The sequence below is a fragment of the Quercus robur genome, chromosome 12 (assembly GCF_932294415.1).
Source record: "Quercus robur chromosome 12, dhQueRobu3.1, whole genome shotgun sequence".
NCBI classification, from domain to species: domain Eukaryota; kingdom Viridiplantae; phylum Streptophyta; class Magnoliopsida; order Fagales; family Fagaceae; genus Quercus; species Quercus robur.
This window is the reverse complement of record NC_065545.1, coordinates 6,234,299-6,251,772: the sequence shown is the minus strand read 5'-3', so window position 1 is coordinate 6,251,772 and position 17,474 is coordinate 6,234,299. Positions and strand designations below refer to the sequence as shown.

At 33.9% G+C, this 17,474-nt stretch overlaps 2 protein-coding genes across 2 annotated transcripts; both read left to right on the top strand.

The window, feature by feature from the left end:
- Nucleotides 1-4,841: 4,841 nt before the first annotated feature.
- Nucleotides 4,842-5,237, top strand: LOC126708061 (uncharacterized). Its single transcript, XM_050407882.1, has one exon. The coding sequence runs from the start codon at nucleotides 4,842-4,844 to the stop codon at nucleotides 5,235-5,237; it is 396 nt and encodes a 131-aa protein (XP_050263839.1).
- A 1,395-nt stretch (nucleotides 5,238-6,632) lies between these two features.
- LOC126708921 (phospho-2-dehydro-3-deoxyheptonate aldolase 1, chloroplastic-like) lies at nucleotides 6,633-10,986 on the top strand. Its single transcript, XM_050408927.1, has 5 exons — nucleotides 6,633-7,313; nucleotides 7,423-7,700; nucleotides 8,621-8,897; nucleotides 9,194-9,439; nucleotides 10,505-10,986. The coding sequence occupies exons 1-5, from the start codon at nucleotides 6,759-6,761 to the stop codon at nucleotides 10,760-10,762; spliced, it is 1,614 nt and encodes a 537-aa protein (XP_050264884.1). The 5' UTR covers nucleotides 6,633-6,758; the 3' UTR covers nucleotides 10,763-10,986.
- Nucleotides 10,987-17,474: the final 6,488 nt, after the last annotated feature.

The following is a 17,474-nucleotide window of genomic DNA, read 5'->3' as shown; positions in this document are numbered from 1 at the left end:
CATGCAATTATGAAATTGATAAGAAAGTGATTGTGGTGGTCGGTTGCTTAGAGGAAGAGAGAGAGAGAGATCAAAATAGTTAAAAAAAATATTTAAATAAAGTGAAAAAAAAGTAGGGTTTGAGATATTAAGTGTATTATAAAATGATATAGTATAATAGATAAAATAGCTTTTGAGATAATAAAATATGATATTTTTTAAAAATCGAATACAAATGTTCAAATAAATGTTGAATTGCACAAAAAAATGTCGGTACTTGTAAAAAAAAAAAAAAAAAAAACCCTTTTTTTTGCCCAACTTGGCCCTTTGAAATCTAACTTCAGTTCCTCTTCTTCTTTTTCTTATTGTTATTATTATTATTTTTATACAAAATAAAAATTATACTCTAAAAAATGATTGTGAAATTCATTATTATTATTATTATTTAAAAAATTTTAATTTTAATTTTAACTTTTAGCAATATCTTTTATTTATGTTTGCACGTGATTCTTGGGTACGAGATAGTCTGACACTCTGACTACCAGTTTATTAAGAAAAATAAAAACAATTTTATGTCTTGGCTTCCTGGGATAACTATATAGTGATCTATATATAGTGAACTTTACACGACTTTTATTCATCAAAAAATAATAATAACATCTCATTGCACAGAAGTTTTGCCAAAACAACCTACCATATAAAAAAAGATCGTCTTCTTTTTTTTCTAAGCAAAAGGAAACTCACCTCAAACTTCCTTTGAACTTTTCGATCTTTAGTTTATAGTTTTATACCCGAACAAAATTTAGGAACAGTACTTATGCACTGTTCTTTATGTTCTAAGAATCTTAGAATTTTGTTATGTGAATTTTTTTTTATGAGATGAAAGTGTATTTTTTCGTTAAATAATCACATTACAAAATCTTAAAAGAATAATTTAAAAAATAACATCTAAAGTCCTATATTTAATTTTGTACTTTAAACTAATGTCCGGTAAAAAAAAAAAAAAATTATAGCAATGAAACAGTGGAGCTGAGTAGTGAGCTGGACCAGCTGAGCCATTTGAACAAAAAGTTGTCTGCAATTGATCGAAGTCGTGTTTGGCACACACAGTTGGAGGAAAAGTGAGAGAGTATATACCAAATATGTGCGAGGATCACCGACACGTGTGCCGCGTGTGCGTAAAGGAAAAAGGTACTTTGATAGGTGGGGGGTAGGAAGGAGAGTATGTGAGAGGGTGCATGAAGTGGAAGTGGTAGGTGGTGAATTTGACTGGATCGAGTTAGAGGAGATGAGGAGTAGTAGTAGTAACCCAAAACTGATTTTCTCAAAGTCTTACCAATGACCGTAGTAACGTCACCTTGGAAATTGTTTCCTTACTATTTATTTGTCTTTTGTAAAACGACTCCTCTTTTTCCTTCGTTTTTTTTTACTTGATTAAAAAATTATAGATAAATATACCATTTTATTGGTTACACTTAAGGCTCATTGTCAATTTTGAATTTATATTTTGATCATATTCAATAATTTAGTTTATATTATTTTTAATTTATTGTCAATTTTAGATCTTTATTGTCAACTTACTAACTATATGATGTTTACAGCTGATACACTTAAAACGTATATATAACTAATAAAATAAAATAAAATAAATAATAAATGTTAAAAAAAATGCAAAATCACGTTTTAATTGAAAAAAATAATTAAAAACAAATAATATATAATATATTTCTTAATTTTAAAGATAGAAAAAAATAATAATAAGGAACGTTTTCAACTTGCAATTTCTTAACTGCCAAACACAAACAAACAAAAAATTCAAATTTACTAATCTTCAGCTTTGGTAGACACCAAAATCAACTAAAATTATGGGTAAAGTGACACTTCATGGTAGTAACTTGACTAGATAGAAGAGTTAATTGAGACTGTGTTTGGTTTGACTGGAATTGATTTTCAGTTTTTTTTTTTTTTTTTTTTTTTTTTTTTTTTTTTTTTTTGCATTTATGGGTGTTTAGGGTGATTGAAATTGTTGGTTAATCGGAAAATAAGGGCACTTATGGTGAAATTGGTTTATGCTTTCATTTTTCATAAACCATTTTCCATCTTATCCAAAACTCATCAACCAAACCTCCGCCCCTTATTGTCTGCCACCCCCCACTAATGTTCCCAATCTCTAGTGGCTGCTGCTGGTACCCAATCACAAATTTTTAAATCTAAATTTTTACTTAAAAAAAAAAAAATTATACATGTGCTTAGAAGATGAGAAAATGTGGCAAAGTAATAAAAAATAAAAATAAAAAACATGTTTTCTATTGCATTTTCATGATTGCAACTAAACACTTTCAAATATTTTACGATCGAAAAATATTTTTCATCAAACCAAAAACAACTTGAATCTGGTCTCTTTGTCTATTTGGTAAGATGTCTTTTCACTAATTTTGGGTGACTTGATTCAATGGTGGGGGGATGGGTTACAGCTAAGGTTTGTGGTAGTTTTGCGGCGGAGTTGTGTTGTGATTTCTTTGGGGATTGATGGTGACAACAAGGTATTGTATTTTTGTTTTTTTTTTTTTAACTAAAATTTTTAATAGTTTTTAATATTGAAAAAGTATTTTTTAATGTTTAATAGGAATTATGGTTGATGGATGGAAAAAGAAAAACTAACAATGATTGCAAATACAGACTTGGAGCATTAGCACCCAAGATTGTGAAAGGTTTTTTAATGTTCAGGGGTTGCTAAGATAGCATTTTGGGAGTATTTAAAGCATTAGCATTGGGGGCTGTCAAGCCCCCAAGTTGCTATTTTACCTACCAAATCCAAAAAAACAAGCTCCAGCCGAGTTTCTATATCTAAAAAAATTTGCAACCCAAATATAGTAAGGTTAAATATAAGAGCATTAGCATCTGAGGATGTAAAAACTCAAAACCTACTTTATTTATTTTACCATCTCATTTTACAACTCGCTCCACATCTTAGTTTCTATTTTTTCATACAACTCATTAAAATAATATCAAGTTATAAACTATACCAAAAAATAATATAAAGAATTCAGTTTCTCTCTCTACTCTTCCATCTCTCTTTCCTCTCTATCTTTTTGTCTCTCTCCAACAAACCCACACGGCACCTTCCACCAAAACTCAACCACACTCAACCACCCAAACGCCACCAAATCTGATCCAAACCACCCAAATCCGATCCAAATGCCCACATACCCCAAATCTAACCCAAACCATGGCCACCTCCACCACAGCAAACCCATCCCCACCACCACCACAGTGAACCCATCCCACAATAAACCCACAACGAACCCATTCCCACCACGACCATCGGCACCACCATCAAACCCACACATCCCACAACAAAAAATCAGCCACAAATCAAAAGCAACCACCATCGGCCACAATACCCACAACAAAAAATCAAAGCAAAACCCATCAAACCCACACATCCTACAACCCACACCCATTAAACTCACACCACCATCACCGAAACACTACTTCACAACAAACCCACCCATCACAGCAATACCACAATTGGCACCACCACCACCACAATCCTACCTAGCAAAACCAGCCACAAATCTAGCGACCACCGTGACCCACTACCTCCACGGCTCCACCATAGGTGCCGATTTCCATTGCTCCACGCAATCCCTCCACCGTCGGGCCGAGACAGAGAAAGAAGAGAACAAAACAGAGTGGAGAGAGAGAGAGAGAGAGAGAGAGAGAGAGAGAGAGGATGAGATGAGAGAAAAGAGAGAAAGGGAGCTAAGATAGAGAAAATAATCCATAAGCACCTTGAGCTTTGATGTTAGCAAAGAAATACCTCACTCCAACTAGGATTAATAACCCGGAAGTCTATAGACCTTGTTCTCGGGTTTGGACAGCTTGTAAAGAGGGGGGCGAAAATCTTTAATCGAGGGTTAAAATCGAACGTGAAGAATGGGAGATCAGTCCTATTTTGGAGGGATTTTTGGCTGCCATCCAGGGCTTTGAGACATCAAATGGTAGGTCCCCTTACAGTTAATGATGAGAAGCACACAGTGAGAGATGTGCTCAACTCTAGGGGAGACCTTGAAAGTTGTATTTCCTTTACTATTCCTAAGAATATTCTGCTCCAAATGAAAGCCACTCCTCTGGCTAGTGATCCTAGTATGCAAGACACCCTAGTTTGGGCTTTCTCTAAGGATGGCTCATTTGATCTCAAATCGGCATACCTTCTGCCAAAAGATTTAAATCTTTTGAACCTTAATACTTCCAATGGAAAATGGGTTTGGAAAGCAACTACCACACCTAGAATTAAATTCTTTCTTTGGCTGTGTTACCATAAAAGTATTCCAACTCGTGAAGTTTTAGGTTCAAGGGGCATAAATCTTGACACGTCATGTGAACTATGTGGCCTGGCCACGGAATCCATATCCCATGTCCTAAGGGATTGTATTGTTGCAAAAAAATTTTGGAAGTTGCTTGGCATCCCTAGTAAGCACCATGATTTCTTCCTACTCGATCTTGAGGAATGGATGAAAGTGAACTGCTCCTCCAAGAGTACATCGAGGCACCATCAGCTGCCTTGGAAGATAGTCTTTCCGTTTGATATTTGGCAATTATGGAATCGAAGGAATTCTTTTCTATTCTCTTCCGGTACGGTGACTAGAAACATCCAGGACCTTTGCATTAAAAAGAGTGCTGAATTCTTTGCAATTGTCGATGACAAACGCAACAAGAATCCGAGAACTAATATTTAGGTGAAGTGTACCAAACCTCCTGTGGGGTGGCTAAAACTAAATACGGATGGATCTGCTATTAGTAATCCTGGGATAGCAGGTGGTGGAGGGCTGATTTGTAATGAGAATGGTGATTGGATTATGGGATTTGCTAGATCACTGGGAATTACTTATGGAGTCATGGCAGAGTTATGGGCTTTAAAGGATGGTCTCAGACTAGCTTCTCAACTTAGAATTGCTGACATTTGTGTTGAGCTTGATGCCGAGCTTATTGTTTTACTTCTCAATAATTACTCGATAAATAATCTCATGCTAGAGCCTTTGCTTGGTGATTGCAGGACCCTATTGAAGAAATTCCATAGTACAACTATCCAATACATTTTCAGGGAGGCAAACCAATGTGCTGATGCATTGGCTAAGTTTGGAGCCACCCTTTCATCGGATTTTGTTAATTTTGTTAACCCACCGCCTGTGGTGGAGGATTTGCTGGCTTTTGACAAAGCTGAACCTTATTGTAACAGACTTATTAGTACTTAATCTATTTCAGCGTTGGTTAACCAAAAAAAAAAAAAAAAAAAAATATGGGAAAGAGAGTGTGGGCCTAAAGAGGAATAAAATATAATAAAATGATTTTGCAACTAGTTATGGTGAGGTTGGGAATGTACCAACCCACTGTAGCTGCGTTGCAAATTTTTTTACATATGACAACCTAGTTGTAGCATATTTTTATGGGTTTGGTGGCCAAAATAGCAACTCCCCAATGCTCGTGCTTTAAATACAACCTCCACTCTCATTGGCTGCCTCCTTTTTCTTTTTTTTTTTTGCTTTCTCTCATAAAGTAGTATTTATATTCGCTCCGTCCCAGTTTGTTTGTCCTCTATTCCATTTTGGAATGTCCCAAAATATTGTACTGTTTCTAAAAATAAAAGTCATTAATTTACTAATTTTCCTATTATGCTCCTACCTTATTTTCAAATTTTTTTTTTTTTTTTTTTTTTATACAAGATAGAATTCTACTCTAACCTAATCTAAGTGTATATGTGTGTGAAACTCCCTCCTGAAGACTTGAAGCTCGGCCCTTGCCCTTTACACTCTACAAGCACTTATACTTGTGGAGTAACCATCGCATCAAGGGTGTACGGTGACTACTTTATTTTCAAAATTATTTGAAAAGAAAACTAACAAATATTTTAAAAAATCAATCTAATTGGGGCACTTTTTTAGTTGCCTTATTAAGAATAACTTTTTTTTTTTTTTTAAAAAAATGATAAATTTATTTAAGGGTAGTTTTGTAAACTTATATATTTTTATAAAGCAGACAAGATAATAAATAATGTTCCTTTAAAAAATTTGAATTTTCAAACATGATAAACAAATTGGAACAGAGAGAGTATTATATTATTTGGTAGTTATATTATTTTATTGGGTTGTATATAAAAATAAGAACTGAATGTTGGGTATTTTGTAAAATGAATTAGTAAAATTGATAATGCTCTTGGATACAAATGCTCTTAAGAGACCACTACCGCAAAAATAAAAACTTATTGGATCAAAATGACAATTAACCAAACTTAAATGCGTAATTTGTACTTTTGTAAAATATAACACACACACATAAAAAAAATTAAAAAAAATAAAAAGAAAAGGAGAAAAAAAAAAAAGGTTGGAAAAATCTTTCGGCTCGTTTGAAACTCGGCTTCACGCCAGCTAAAATAAATTTTTTTTTTAAGCTGGAAAGTGGCGATTATATTAGTTGGTGAAGAAAAAGAACCCTAAAACTATAATAGTATATCCTAAAAACTGCTCTACCAAATTCAGAATTTCCAGAAATGCCCCCGAGCTACCCCCGCCACGTCTCTTCTACCAGACACCATTTCAATATCCCACGCCCCTCAGCTCTAGCCCACATACATTGCCCCCAGATCCTTTTATAAAAGCCCCCTCTATCTCACATTACTCTTCCTATCTCTTCAGCCTCTAGGTACAGGTACACCTCTCAATTCTCAAACAAACATCTCTTTCTCTGTCTCTTAAATATTTTAAGAAGCCAAAAAAACAATGGCTCTCTCAAGCAGCAGTGCTAGCAGCGCTGTGATTCCCACCAAATCCTTCGTTCAAACTCAGTCTTTCATCAAACCCCACCAACCCTCCATTTCTGTCAAGCCCAGATCAGTCCCTTCAATCTCGGCCGTCCACGCCGCTGAGCCAGCAAAGAACCCCATCGTCTCTGACAAAACGCCGAAGCAGCAGATAACACCAACGAAGACAACCACAACAACGACGACGACCCACAATGCGGGTTCAGGGAAGTGGGCCGTGGATAGCTGGAAGACCAAGAAGGCGCTTCAATTGCCTGAGTACCCGGATCAGAACGAGTTCAACTCTGTTCTTGAGACGCTCGAGGCTTTCCCTCCGATTGTGTTCGCTGGTGAGGCTAGGAGCCTTGAGGAGAAGCTTGGTGAGGCCGCTTTAGGCAACGCTTTTCTTTTACAAGGTGGGGATTGCGCTGAGAGTTTCAAGGAATTCAATGCCAATAACATCCGTGACACCTTCAGAATTCTCCTCCAAATGGGTGTCGTTTTGATGTTCGGTGGTCAAATGCCCGTTGTCAAGGTCCCTTCAAAATCCAAACTTTTTATATTTTTTTAGTGAAATTAAAGTAAATTGAAATCTGGGTTTTTTATAAAAATTTAATCTTTCGCATGAATTCGTGTTTTTATAGGTTGGTAGAATGGCGGGTCAGTTTGCCAAGCCGAGATCAGAGCCGTTTGAGGAGAAGGACGGTGTGAAGCTGCCGAGTTACAGAGGAGACAATGTGAACGGAGATGCTTTCAATGAGAAGTCAAGGATTCCAGACCCTCAGAGGTTGATTAGGGCCTATTGTCAATCTGCAGCCACTTTGAACCTTCTCAGAGCCTTTGCTACCGGAGGTTATGCTGCTATGCAGAGGGTCACACAGTGGAATTTGGATTTCACTGAGCACAGCGAGCAGGGAGATAGGTATGTTTTATGGGTTGTGTTAACGGGTATCGGAAGGTACCCGTTATCGGCCCCTTTTCAGCTTTTTGAGCCACTTTTGATAATTTTTTTGACAATTTTTTTTTTTTTTTTTTTTTAAGTGAGAAAAAAAAAGAAAGGTTAACAAGCACCGTCGGTGCTTGTTAACATTTCCCGTGTTTTATTTCAGAATTCAGATTCTCCTTGATTTCCTTTATTTTACTTTTTTTTTGTTTGTTTGTACTTTTACTGTTTCGTTTGATTGGTCTTGGTTGAATGGTACTTTCTTGGAACTATCTGGGGCAGAGAAGTGAACGAGTTTTACACCTAATATTTTGGTTTGTTAGCCCGTTTTGACATGTTTTATATTTTTTTCTTGCCATGTCTGCTTGACTGCTTTGATGATCTGCTGTATGCTAATAAGTCGTTTAGAAGCGATAAAGTGAAAATTTTCCAACCATAAAAAACATATCCATCCTTATCACTTGCTGCTTTGTTTGGTTGTCGGTTGTTTGTTTAGGTTATATGCAGAATAACCCTCCTTTGGGAGTAAAACAGTGAAAGCACTAGTAAATTTCTTATTGGTCCTTTCTAAATCTGGGCATTTGGAATCATTTCACGTGTTTTTTGTCAGGTAGGTTTTATGTAGTTGTTGGTTTGTGGATGAATTAAACAATTTAGATTTTAGATCCCTGATATCATCCAATTTTACCGTGTGAATTTATTGTTCCGAAATTATCCAAAGGAAGATTCTGTTGGGTATTCAATACCTATACTTTAATTGTCTAATGATAATTCATAATTAGATTCCTAAACTATGATGAGCTAAATCAAATTTGGAGATTCAAATTTGGACTGGGTTTAAGCTTACATTATCTTTTGTGATTAATATTAGGCTGTTAATCATTGTCTTGGTGTGGCAGGTACCGCGAACTAGCTAATCGGGTTGATGAGGCCCTTGGATTCATGTCTGCTGCTGGACTCACAGTTGACCATCCTATCATGACAACAACCGAGTTCTGGACATCACATGAATGCTTGCTCTTGCCATATGAGCAGTCACTTACTAGGATGGATTCAACTTCAGGCCTTTACTATGACTGCTCAGCCCATTTTATCTGGGTTGGGGAACGTACCCGGCAGCTGGATGGTGCCCATGTTGAGTTTCTAAGAGGGGTTGCAAATCCACTAGGCATTAAGGTCACTATACTTTATGTTCTTCTAATTCAGTCACATAAACATTGGTTATATTATAATTTGATACTGACAATATTAAATTGAACGGGTGAATAAAAACACCCAAGTCAAGTTGATTTGGATGCTGGCCAAGCTGGTTTTGTTCAAATTACTAAATTTCACATGGCTCTAGCACCCACTTTGGGTTGGATGCTGTTTGGTTTTGATATTTGTGTATCAATGTGTGCAAGATTCTTATAGATGTTATTTGATAATAGTTTCTGAGGTGAATAACATATAGAGTTGTGCTTGTGCTGCAGGTGAGTGATAAGATGGATCCAAATGAGCTTGTCAAGCTCGTTGAGATTTTGAATCCTCAGAACAAACCCGGGAGGATAACAGTGATCACAAGAATGGGTGCTGAAAACATGAGAGTGAAGCTTCCCCATCTAATTAGGGCAGTCCGCAGAGCAGGTCAAATTGTCACATGGGTTAGTGACCCTATGCATGGAAACACCATAAAGGCTCCCTGCGGTCTGAAAACTCGCCCCTTTGATGCCATCAGGGTATGTCACTCATCATTAACTTCTATTTTATCAGTTGTTGGTGGAAATAATTCTTAAGAGTTGCGTGCTGCAAAGTAATGTTTTACTAATGAACCCACTTAGCTTTATTTTTCATAATTAATTGGAAACGCCAACATGTTTTAGAATGAGTTTTATATAAAAGGGAGAGATGGGGGTTTTTTTTTTTGGGGGGGGGGGGGGGGGGGGATATGAATTATTAAGCATCGAAACTGGAAATGAATTAAAAATGTGTCGTTTCCCTGAATTAAATGCAAGAATTTTTTTTTTTATTTCTTTTAATTACTATAAAAATAATAGTAGTTTTCCACCCTTGAAGTCATGTCGTTATCTAGACATTAAACCCATTTGGGCATTTTGGTTGCAGCCAATACAATTTCTGTCACAATTTGCCTTTAGAATCAATGCTTGCACTTCATATATGGCCAATTCTATTGCTTATCCAGTTGGACGGCCAGCTTTGAAAAATTGGATAATTAGCTTGGGAAAATAGTCAATTGTCCTAATAGTGGACATTCAATAGCTTTAAGCACAAATAACGTCATATCATATCAATGGGCTCATATGAAACAATATAATTTAGGTGTGGTAGGTGGAATAGGGACAACTTGTATGATACGTTTGGGTGAAACAGTCAATCCAGGTTTCTTAAAAGATATTTTTGTAAATGATGACTTTGGTAGGTGGGAGTGGGAGGTTATGTTTCTCTATAATGGACCTTGAAATTCATTTTGCATTATAAATATGCTAGATTTTGCCATATAAGATTAAAATATCGTTTTCCTATTAAAAAAAAATAAAAAACTCGCTTGACCTGAAAACAGTCTAAGTCAGCTTAACCTATCTAAATGGAGCCATCTAATTGGAGCCAGCCATACAATGGTTAAGTTATGCAATGGTTGCAAAAAAAAAAAAAAAAATTGGGGGGATTGGGGAGAGGATAGGGGCTTATTGACAATTGAAACAGTAGAAGTTATTATTAACTGTGTGTATGAAAAGTTGTTTTAGGCAGTAGAATGCAATTGAACCTTCATTTTATTTGGACAGGCGGAGGTGAGAGCATTCTTCGATGTGCATGATCAAGAAGGAAGTCACCCGGGAGGAGTTCATCTAGAGATGACCGGCCAGAATGTGACAGAGTGCATTGGCGGGTCACGAACGGTGACATTTGATGACCTAAGCTCACGTTACCACACCCACTGTGACCCTAGGCTCAATGCCTCACAATCTCTTGAGCTTGCCTTCATTATTGCTGAGCGCCTAAGGAGGAGGAGGATCACATCACAGAAAGCTCTTGCTCTCTAGGCTTCTACAGTGAGGCTTTAAGAGCCCACCAATGTGCTCTTTTTCTTACGTTAATAGTGGTTATATTAGCATTAGCACTATCGGATTTTCAGTTATTTATGTTGTGTATTGTGTGTATACTAAAAGGAAGAGTGATGGTTTGAGACACTATGAAAACACACTGGAATAAATGGATAACAATTAATTTATTCCATAAGAATATAAGATATGATTGCATTTTATTATTGGTTGTGTGGTCCAGATAGTACAGTCAAAAGTTATTTCAAAGCTTATTATTTCAGATTTTTCTTATTTGAGATACCATTCAATTGATTCTAAAAATAAAGAATAGATTTTTTTTATTAACCAAAACTCTTATGCTTCAATGTCATTGTAAGCCCTTGCCGTAGTATTCAGCTTGGTAGGATGGCTGTGATTATTGAAATAGTGATAGCCTGCTTTAGGAGAAGGAATTTCATGCATTAGATATTGGAGGCTTACCCTTCATTGCTTACCAAGCTTGGTGATGGTCATTATACACCTTTTGTGGGCTTCATTTGCAGCATACATTGGGACAGACTTACTCTTCGCTTCAAAGAAACTTGTTTCCAACTTTCTATTCGTCCATGCTATATCACTACGCACTACTACAAAAAGATTGTTTCCATGATTCCTCCCTCTTGCCTACTTAGAAAGTGACTATGGTCCTTTTAAAAAAGAAAAGAAGAAAGTGAATATGCTGGAGAATGAATGAAGTGCAGTTCGTGAAGTAGATAGGTTAGGGACAATGGAGCCATAAGATCCACTTCAAATTAAGAGTAAGAAAATGGGCCTCACTGGGCCCATGGGTTGGAATGTTGGTTCAAAGAGAAAACCCCAGCCATCGCCCAACCTATAGGCAATGCCCATTGGGCCTTTAGCCTGCTAGACATATGGGCTAGGTCTGATGTGCTTTCAATGGGTTTTTCATGGACTTTTAATGAGCCTTTATTGGGCTTTAGCGGGCCTTTTAATGGGCTTATAAATTTTAACATAAAATTATTATTATATTATTATTTAACACAAAACACAACATGTCAAATTAAACTATTAAAAATACTTAAAAAAAACCATTGACTAACTTTTGTTGGTTGAAATAAATAAGTGAAATGATATATTCCTTATTCGTATTAGGACGATAATAGTTGCTTCACTATAAAATGTGAACATCCCAACTAAGTTAGCACTACACAAATTTGCATCTCTCAATCCATTTGTATATATCAAATAACTTTATTCTAAATATATATATATATATATATTAAATATAACTTGTTACAACTAATACCAACTATCCATTTAAAAAATAAATAAAATCGAACTACAAAATAAATATTTATAATGCTTAACTTAACATAACCACTTACAATGTTTCAAGAGTCTCTCTACTCTTGTGTCACATGTTTGAACCTTCCCACCACCCCGCAACGTACCCCACGGTCAGGCTAGTGGGCTAATGGGCGGTATTGTTGGACTAGGTTAGCGGGCCAATCCGGTTGGCATCCATAAGTAGAAAAATTAGCCCACAGCTTGAAGCACTATGCTAGTTGGCTACTCATGAGCTTCAATAGTAGTAGGTAGAGGCACCATTAGCCCTGTGGGCTGATAGACTACTAGGCCAGGTCGTGGAGTTTCTAGTGACATCAAATTAGTATTTACTTCAAACCTTGATGACGAAACTATTTTAGTTGGCATTATATATTTATTATATGTTAAGGGATCAATTTCGTTGAAACGGTTATTGTTGTCACACCAATGGGATGACTAATAAGAGAAATGCCCGCTAGCTTTTGGCACCCACATGAATCTATCCAAATGGATGTGCTTTTGTGCAGTGAGCGGCTTGTCTCGGTCGTGGGCCTATTGTGTCTTAAACTATTGGGCTTGGGGCCCACGATCCTCCAAAGCCCAAGGCGTTTATGTATAACTTGAAATTTGGCAAGGATTGAATTCATGGTTGGTTCTAGATGTCCATTGCCATCATCATTTTCTATTGTCAAAGCAAGTCTCCCTTTTTACCAATTTTTTAAATGACATATTATTATATATATTGATATGAAATTTAATCAAAATAAATGAAAAATGATCTCTATAGAGTGACCTCGTGTGGGGGTTTAATGGTAAGTGTCAGTTTGCCTCATTATTAAGAGTAATGTTAGTACCACAACTTTTGCCATAACTTGCCACATGATGAGTTGTGACAAAAGTTGTAGTACTAACATTATTCCATGATTAATGTTTTGGTTCAAGTCATCCTTAATATCCACCGTCTATATGTCAATGTGGGAATTGTCAAGTAAGAAGTGATTAATCTAATAATCCTACTTTTTTTAAATTATTTATTTAGAGAAAGAGTTATATATGTTTTGATATTAACATTTTTTGAAAATTAAATAATTTATTTTCTTGAAAATTATCTTATTTTATTATTTTTTGTAGCAATTTTAAAATAAGTTGGAAAATAATTTCTTAACTTTCCTTTTTTTTTTTTTTTTTTTTGAGGGAATTTCTTAACTTTCCTTTTTTAGCTTAAGATAAGATAAAATAATTTCTTGAAAATTTTTAACAAGTTAAAAACAACTCAATCTCATGCTAGGCTAAATAAGGCAAGTCAAGTGATAGTTTTTCTTTAACCCATTATTTTTGTACTACCAAACTCCATTTGTTTCGATGGAAAATCTTGTGTAAAGATAGTTTTCTGTGTTTTCCAGTGTTTGGTAGTATAAAAAAAGATGAGTCAAAGGAAAACTATCTTTGGTCAACATAAAAAGTATGGCTTATTTTTAGACATTGTTTTTCAACTTATTTAAAATTGCTACCAAACATTGGAAAATGAGATAGTTTTATAGAAAATCATTTTTGAAAAATTACTCATTTTCTATAAAATATCATTGCTGAAACAAACAAAGTAATATACATCTTCATATAATATTTTCCATCAAAGCAAAAGAGGTTAAAAATAAATCATATCATATACTATATAATAAAAGTTGGGCTTAAAAACCGTGGTTGCGCCAAGTGGCTTCACCAAATTATAGAAATTTTTTTAAAATTAGATATATATATATATATATATATATATTGGTCTTATCTTCTTCTCCTATAATTTCTAAATTCATAAGAATCTTAATTTGATTACAATCCAAATTATAATCCTTTTATTATTAATTTATTTTTTTTACTATTTTTTTCATCTTCATAGTCATACACGGTTACATTTTTTTTTTGCTTTGGATTGAAAAAATTTATAAAAAAAAACCCAACATGCATATTTAGGAAGAGTTAGACATGTGTATAAGTTGGAGAGTTATAACTTATATCTATTTGATTATTGAGATAAACCAATCTTCATTGTGATTTTTTCCTCTTCACACCGTTTCTTTTTTTTCTTTTCCTTTTTATGTGAATAGGAGTTACAAACACATTAGAATATGCGTACACATCCAAGTCTACTTGGTAACCCCATAAAGTCATTTATTTATTTATTAAAAAAAAACATAAATTCATTATCTATTAAATGAATTATTATGATTATTATTATTTTTTGAGATTATCTATTAGATAAAGACTTTTGAATCCTAATTGAGTTAGGATTTCTAATATATATGGAGAGTTTTTTTAGTATATTCTTATATATTTCTACCACAACTGCTTCTTCTTCCTCTTTTTACGGCTTTTACTTTCTTTTTCTTCTCTTTTTTTTTTTTTTTTTTTTTTGATAGAAAGTAGAAACACTACTTATTATTCTAATTAGCTTGTAACCTCATGCATATGCATGGATACACTTAAAGATATATAATAAAATGCATAATATAATTTATATATATAATTTAAATACTATTGATAGTCATTTTTATATTTTGTTAACTCTTTAAAAAATGTTATAAGGATATTGTGGGTACCTTGGATGTACTGATTTTTAGCTTTTGGCTTTTACACAGCATCCTTGGAGTCCCACATTGAAGAGAACTTCCTCCACTTTCTGCCTTATAAGCTCTGAAGCGAAGGAGTAGTGTACCATCAGTTAACTGATGATACACTACTCCTTCGCTTCAGAGCTTATAAGGCAGAAAGTGAGGAAAGTTCTGAGGATGCTGTGTAAAAGTCAAAAGCTAAAAATCAGTACATCCAAGGTGCCCACAGATATTATTTGGTAAAAAATGTAAATTGTCCATGTTTATTTATTTATTTATTATTGTGAAGCACTTTTTTTTTTTTTTTTAACGATTCATTTATTCTAAACTCTTTGGTTTTTGTTTTTAATAACTCATTTGAATGAATATTTATGATGTGGTCCTACATTTGATTCTAAAATTAAGAAATAAAGCTCTTTAAGAATAAATAATTTAAGATACATGACGCAAAATTGAAACTCTAATTTAGAATTCTAATTTGAGTTTCTCCCAACTTCACCTATTATTATATACTAGAATATAACTCCGTGCATATGCACGGATACATTTAAAAACAATCACAATTACATATATATAATTTAGAATCTAATTAGATCTAGACTCTTATGTTCTTGCATTCAATAATTTACTTACCACAAAAATTAAAAAATTAAATGGAACACATGCACAAAATTGAACTCCAATTAAAATTCAATTTAGAATCTAATTGAATTTAGACTCTTTAATTTTTGCACCAAATAATTCACTTGACACACAAATTTATAAATTAGATGAGACAAGTGACGCAAAATTAGACTCCAATTTAGAATTTAATTGGATTTTCTCTTAGTTTTGGCTATTAATATATATATATATATATATATGATTTATAAACTTGAATAAAAAAAAAAGACTCATAAATATAAAATCATTCAAAAATTATATTTTTTTATGATTTACTTGTATTGGACTCCTCGTTTTTTACACTAAAGTAACTCATTGGACACAAAAATTTAAAAACTTAGATTAGATGGGACATATGGTACAAAATTAAACTCTAATTGAAATCCATTTTTTACATTGAATTAACTCACTTAGCACAAAAGTTTAAAAACTTAGATTCGATGGGACACATGACATAAAATTAGACTCTAATTTAATTCAAATTTGAAATCTAATTGGATTTTCTCTCAGTTTTACTTATTATTATATATATAGACTAGCTTGTAACGCCATGCATATGCATGGATATACTTAAATGTGGGGACTATGGCCCAAAATAATGTATTGGGCCTTAGGCCTTGTCCAAGGACACTAACAAATTCGAGGAGAGAAACACGACTTAAATTATCTACGTTACAAGCCTCATCAATGGGAGACAAAGAGAAGAAGGTCCGAGGAGGAACTCCTCCTCGGACACGGCAAACCCAGACCAAGTGTATACTCAAGTAGTTGAAGTACGCCCCTTGAACACGTGAAAGGGAAGAAAACTCAAAATATCTAAGGAAAAGCTGTAATCACCACATTAAATGCACTGTAGCTACTTTTCTTGCAGCATTAATGTGGAGAAGACCCCTGAACAGTGCTGCCTTGGCTGCCGCAACTCACAGAGGACTGAAAGGGGTGTCTGATGGGATGGGTGCTCAAGTGGGGTCCAGGTGATCAACAAGTGTAAAGTCCAGATATTTAGGAAGAGCCTATATAATGTGGAATAACCCCCATGAAGAGGGGCAGAAAAAAGAAGAAGAGAATACTGTAGCATGTAAAAGAACCCTGATGTGGTGATCTGTATTTATAAGTAAAATTATAGTCTCCTCAGATGGAAGGTCCTTTGGTAATAATAGCTTTTATTCGTGTCTGATTGCTTCTTAACCCTATGCAAGCCGTTGCTCAACTCATCTAAACCTAGTTTTTTGACCCATACTCTACAAAATTCATTGTATTGGGCTTTTTAGACCAGGATTCCATACAGTTCGGGCTTGGGCTCTTGGGCTCCAAACTTTGTCCCTACATTAAAATATACACATTAAAATGCATAGTATGATAATCTTACATATATAACTTAAATATTATTGATAGTCATTCTTATATATATTTTTAACTTTTTTAAAAGTCTGTTAAGAATGTTATTAGCTAAAAAATGTAAATTGTCAATTTTTACATATTTTTATGTTCATTAATTCTAGACTCTTTGGTTTTTGTATATGGACCAAAATTGGGCTTTAATTGTAGAAGCTAATTGGATTTTCTCTAAACTTTACCTATTAATATATATAATTTTTTTTTTTTGTGTCAAATGAATTGTTTTTAGTTATAAAAAAAAAGGTTCATAAATATAAAATCATTCAAACTCTCTATTTCTATAATTTTATATATAGTGTTAGATATATAATTATGTTTTGTATGATTTATTTATATTGGACTCATTGTTTTCTACTTCAAATTAATTCATTTGACACAAAAATTAAAAAACTTCAATTAGATGGAATACGTGCCGTAAAATTAAACTCTAATTGAAGTCCAATATTTACACTAAACTAACTAATTTGGTTCAAAATTTTAAAATTTTTGATTAGATTGGACATGTGACACAAAATTAGACTTTAATTGAATTTCAATTTAAAATCTATTTAGATTTTCTCTCAGCTTTACTTATTAATATATATGTATATATATATTGATGACTTATAAACTTGAATTGTTTTTAGTTCTACAAAGAAAAAGGCTCATAAATATAAAATCATTCAAAAATTATGTTTTTTATGGTTTACTTATATTGGACTTCTTGTTTTTTACATTAA

Excerpts from the sequence above, each read along its gene's own strand:
- LOC126708061 (XM_050407882.1), top strand. The coding sequence starts at position 4,842 with ATGGGATTTGCTAGATCACTGGGAATTACTTATGGAGTCATGGCAGAG.
- LOC126708921 (XM_050408927.1), top strand. The coding sequence starts at position 6,759 with ATGGCTCTCTCAAGCAGCAGTGCTAGCAGCGCTGTGATTCCCACCAAA. Across the intron at positions 7,314-7,422 it reads GTCAAATGCCCGTTGTCAAG|GTTGGTAGAATGGCGGGTCA; the intron begins GTCCCTTCAAAA and ends GTGTTTTTATAG. Across the intron at positions 8,898-9,193 it reads CAAATCCACTAGGCATTAAG|GTGAGTGATAAGATGGATCC; the intron begins GTCACTATACTT and ends CTTGTGCTGCAG.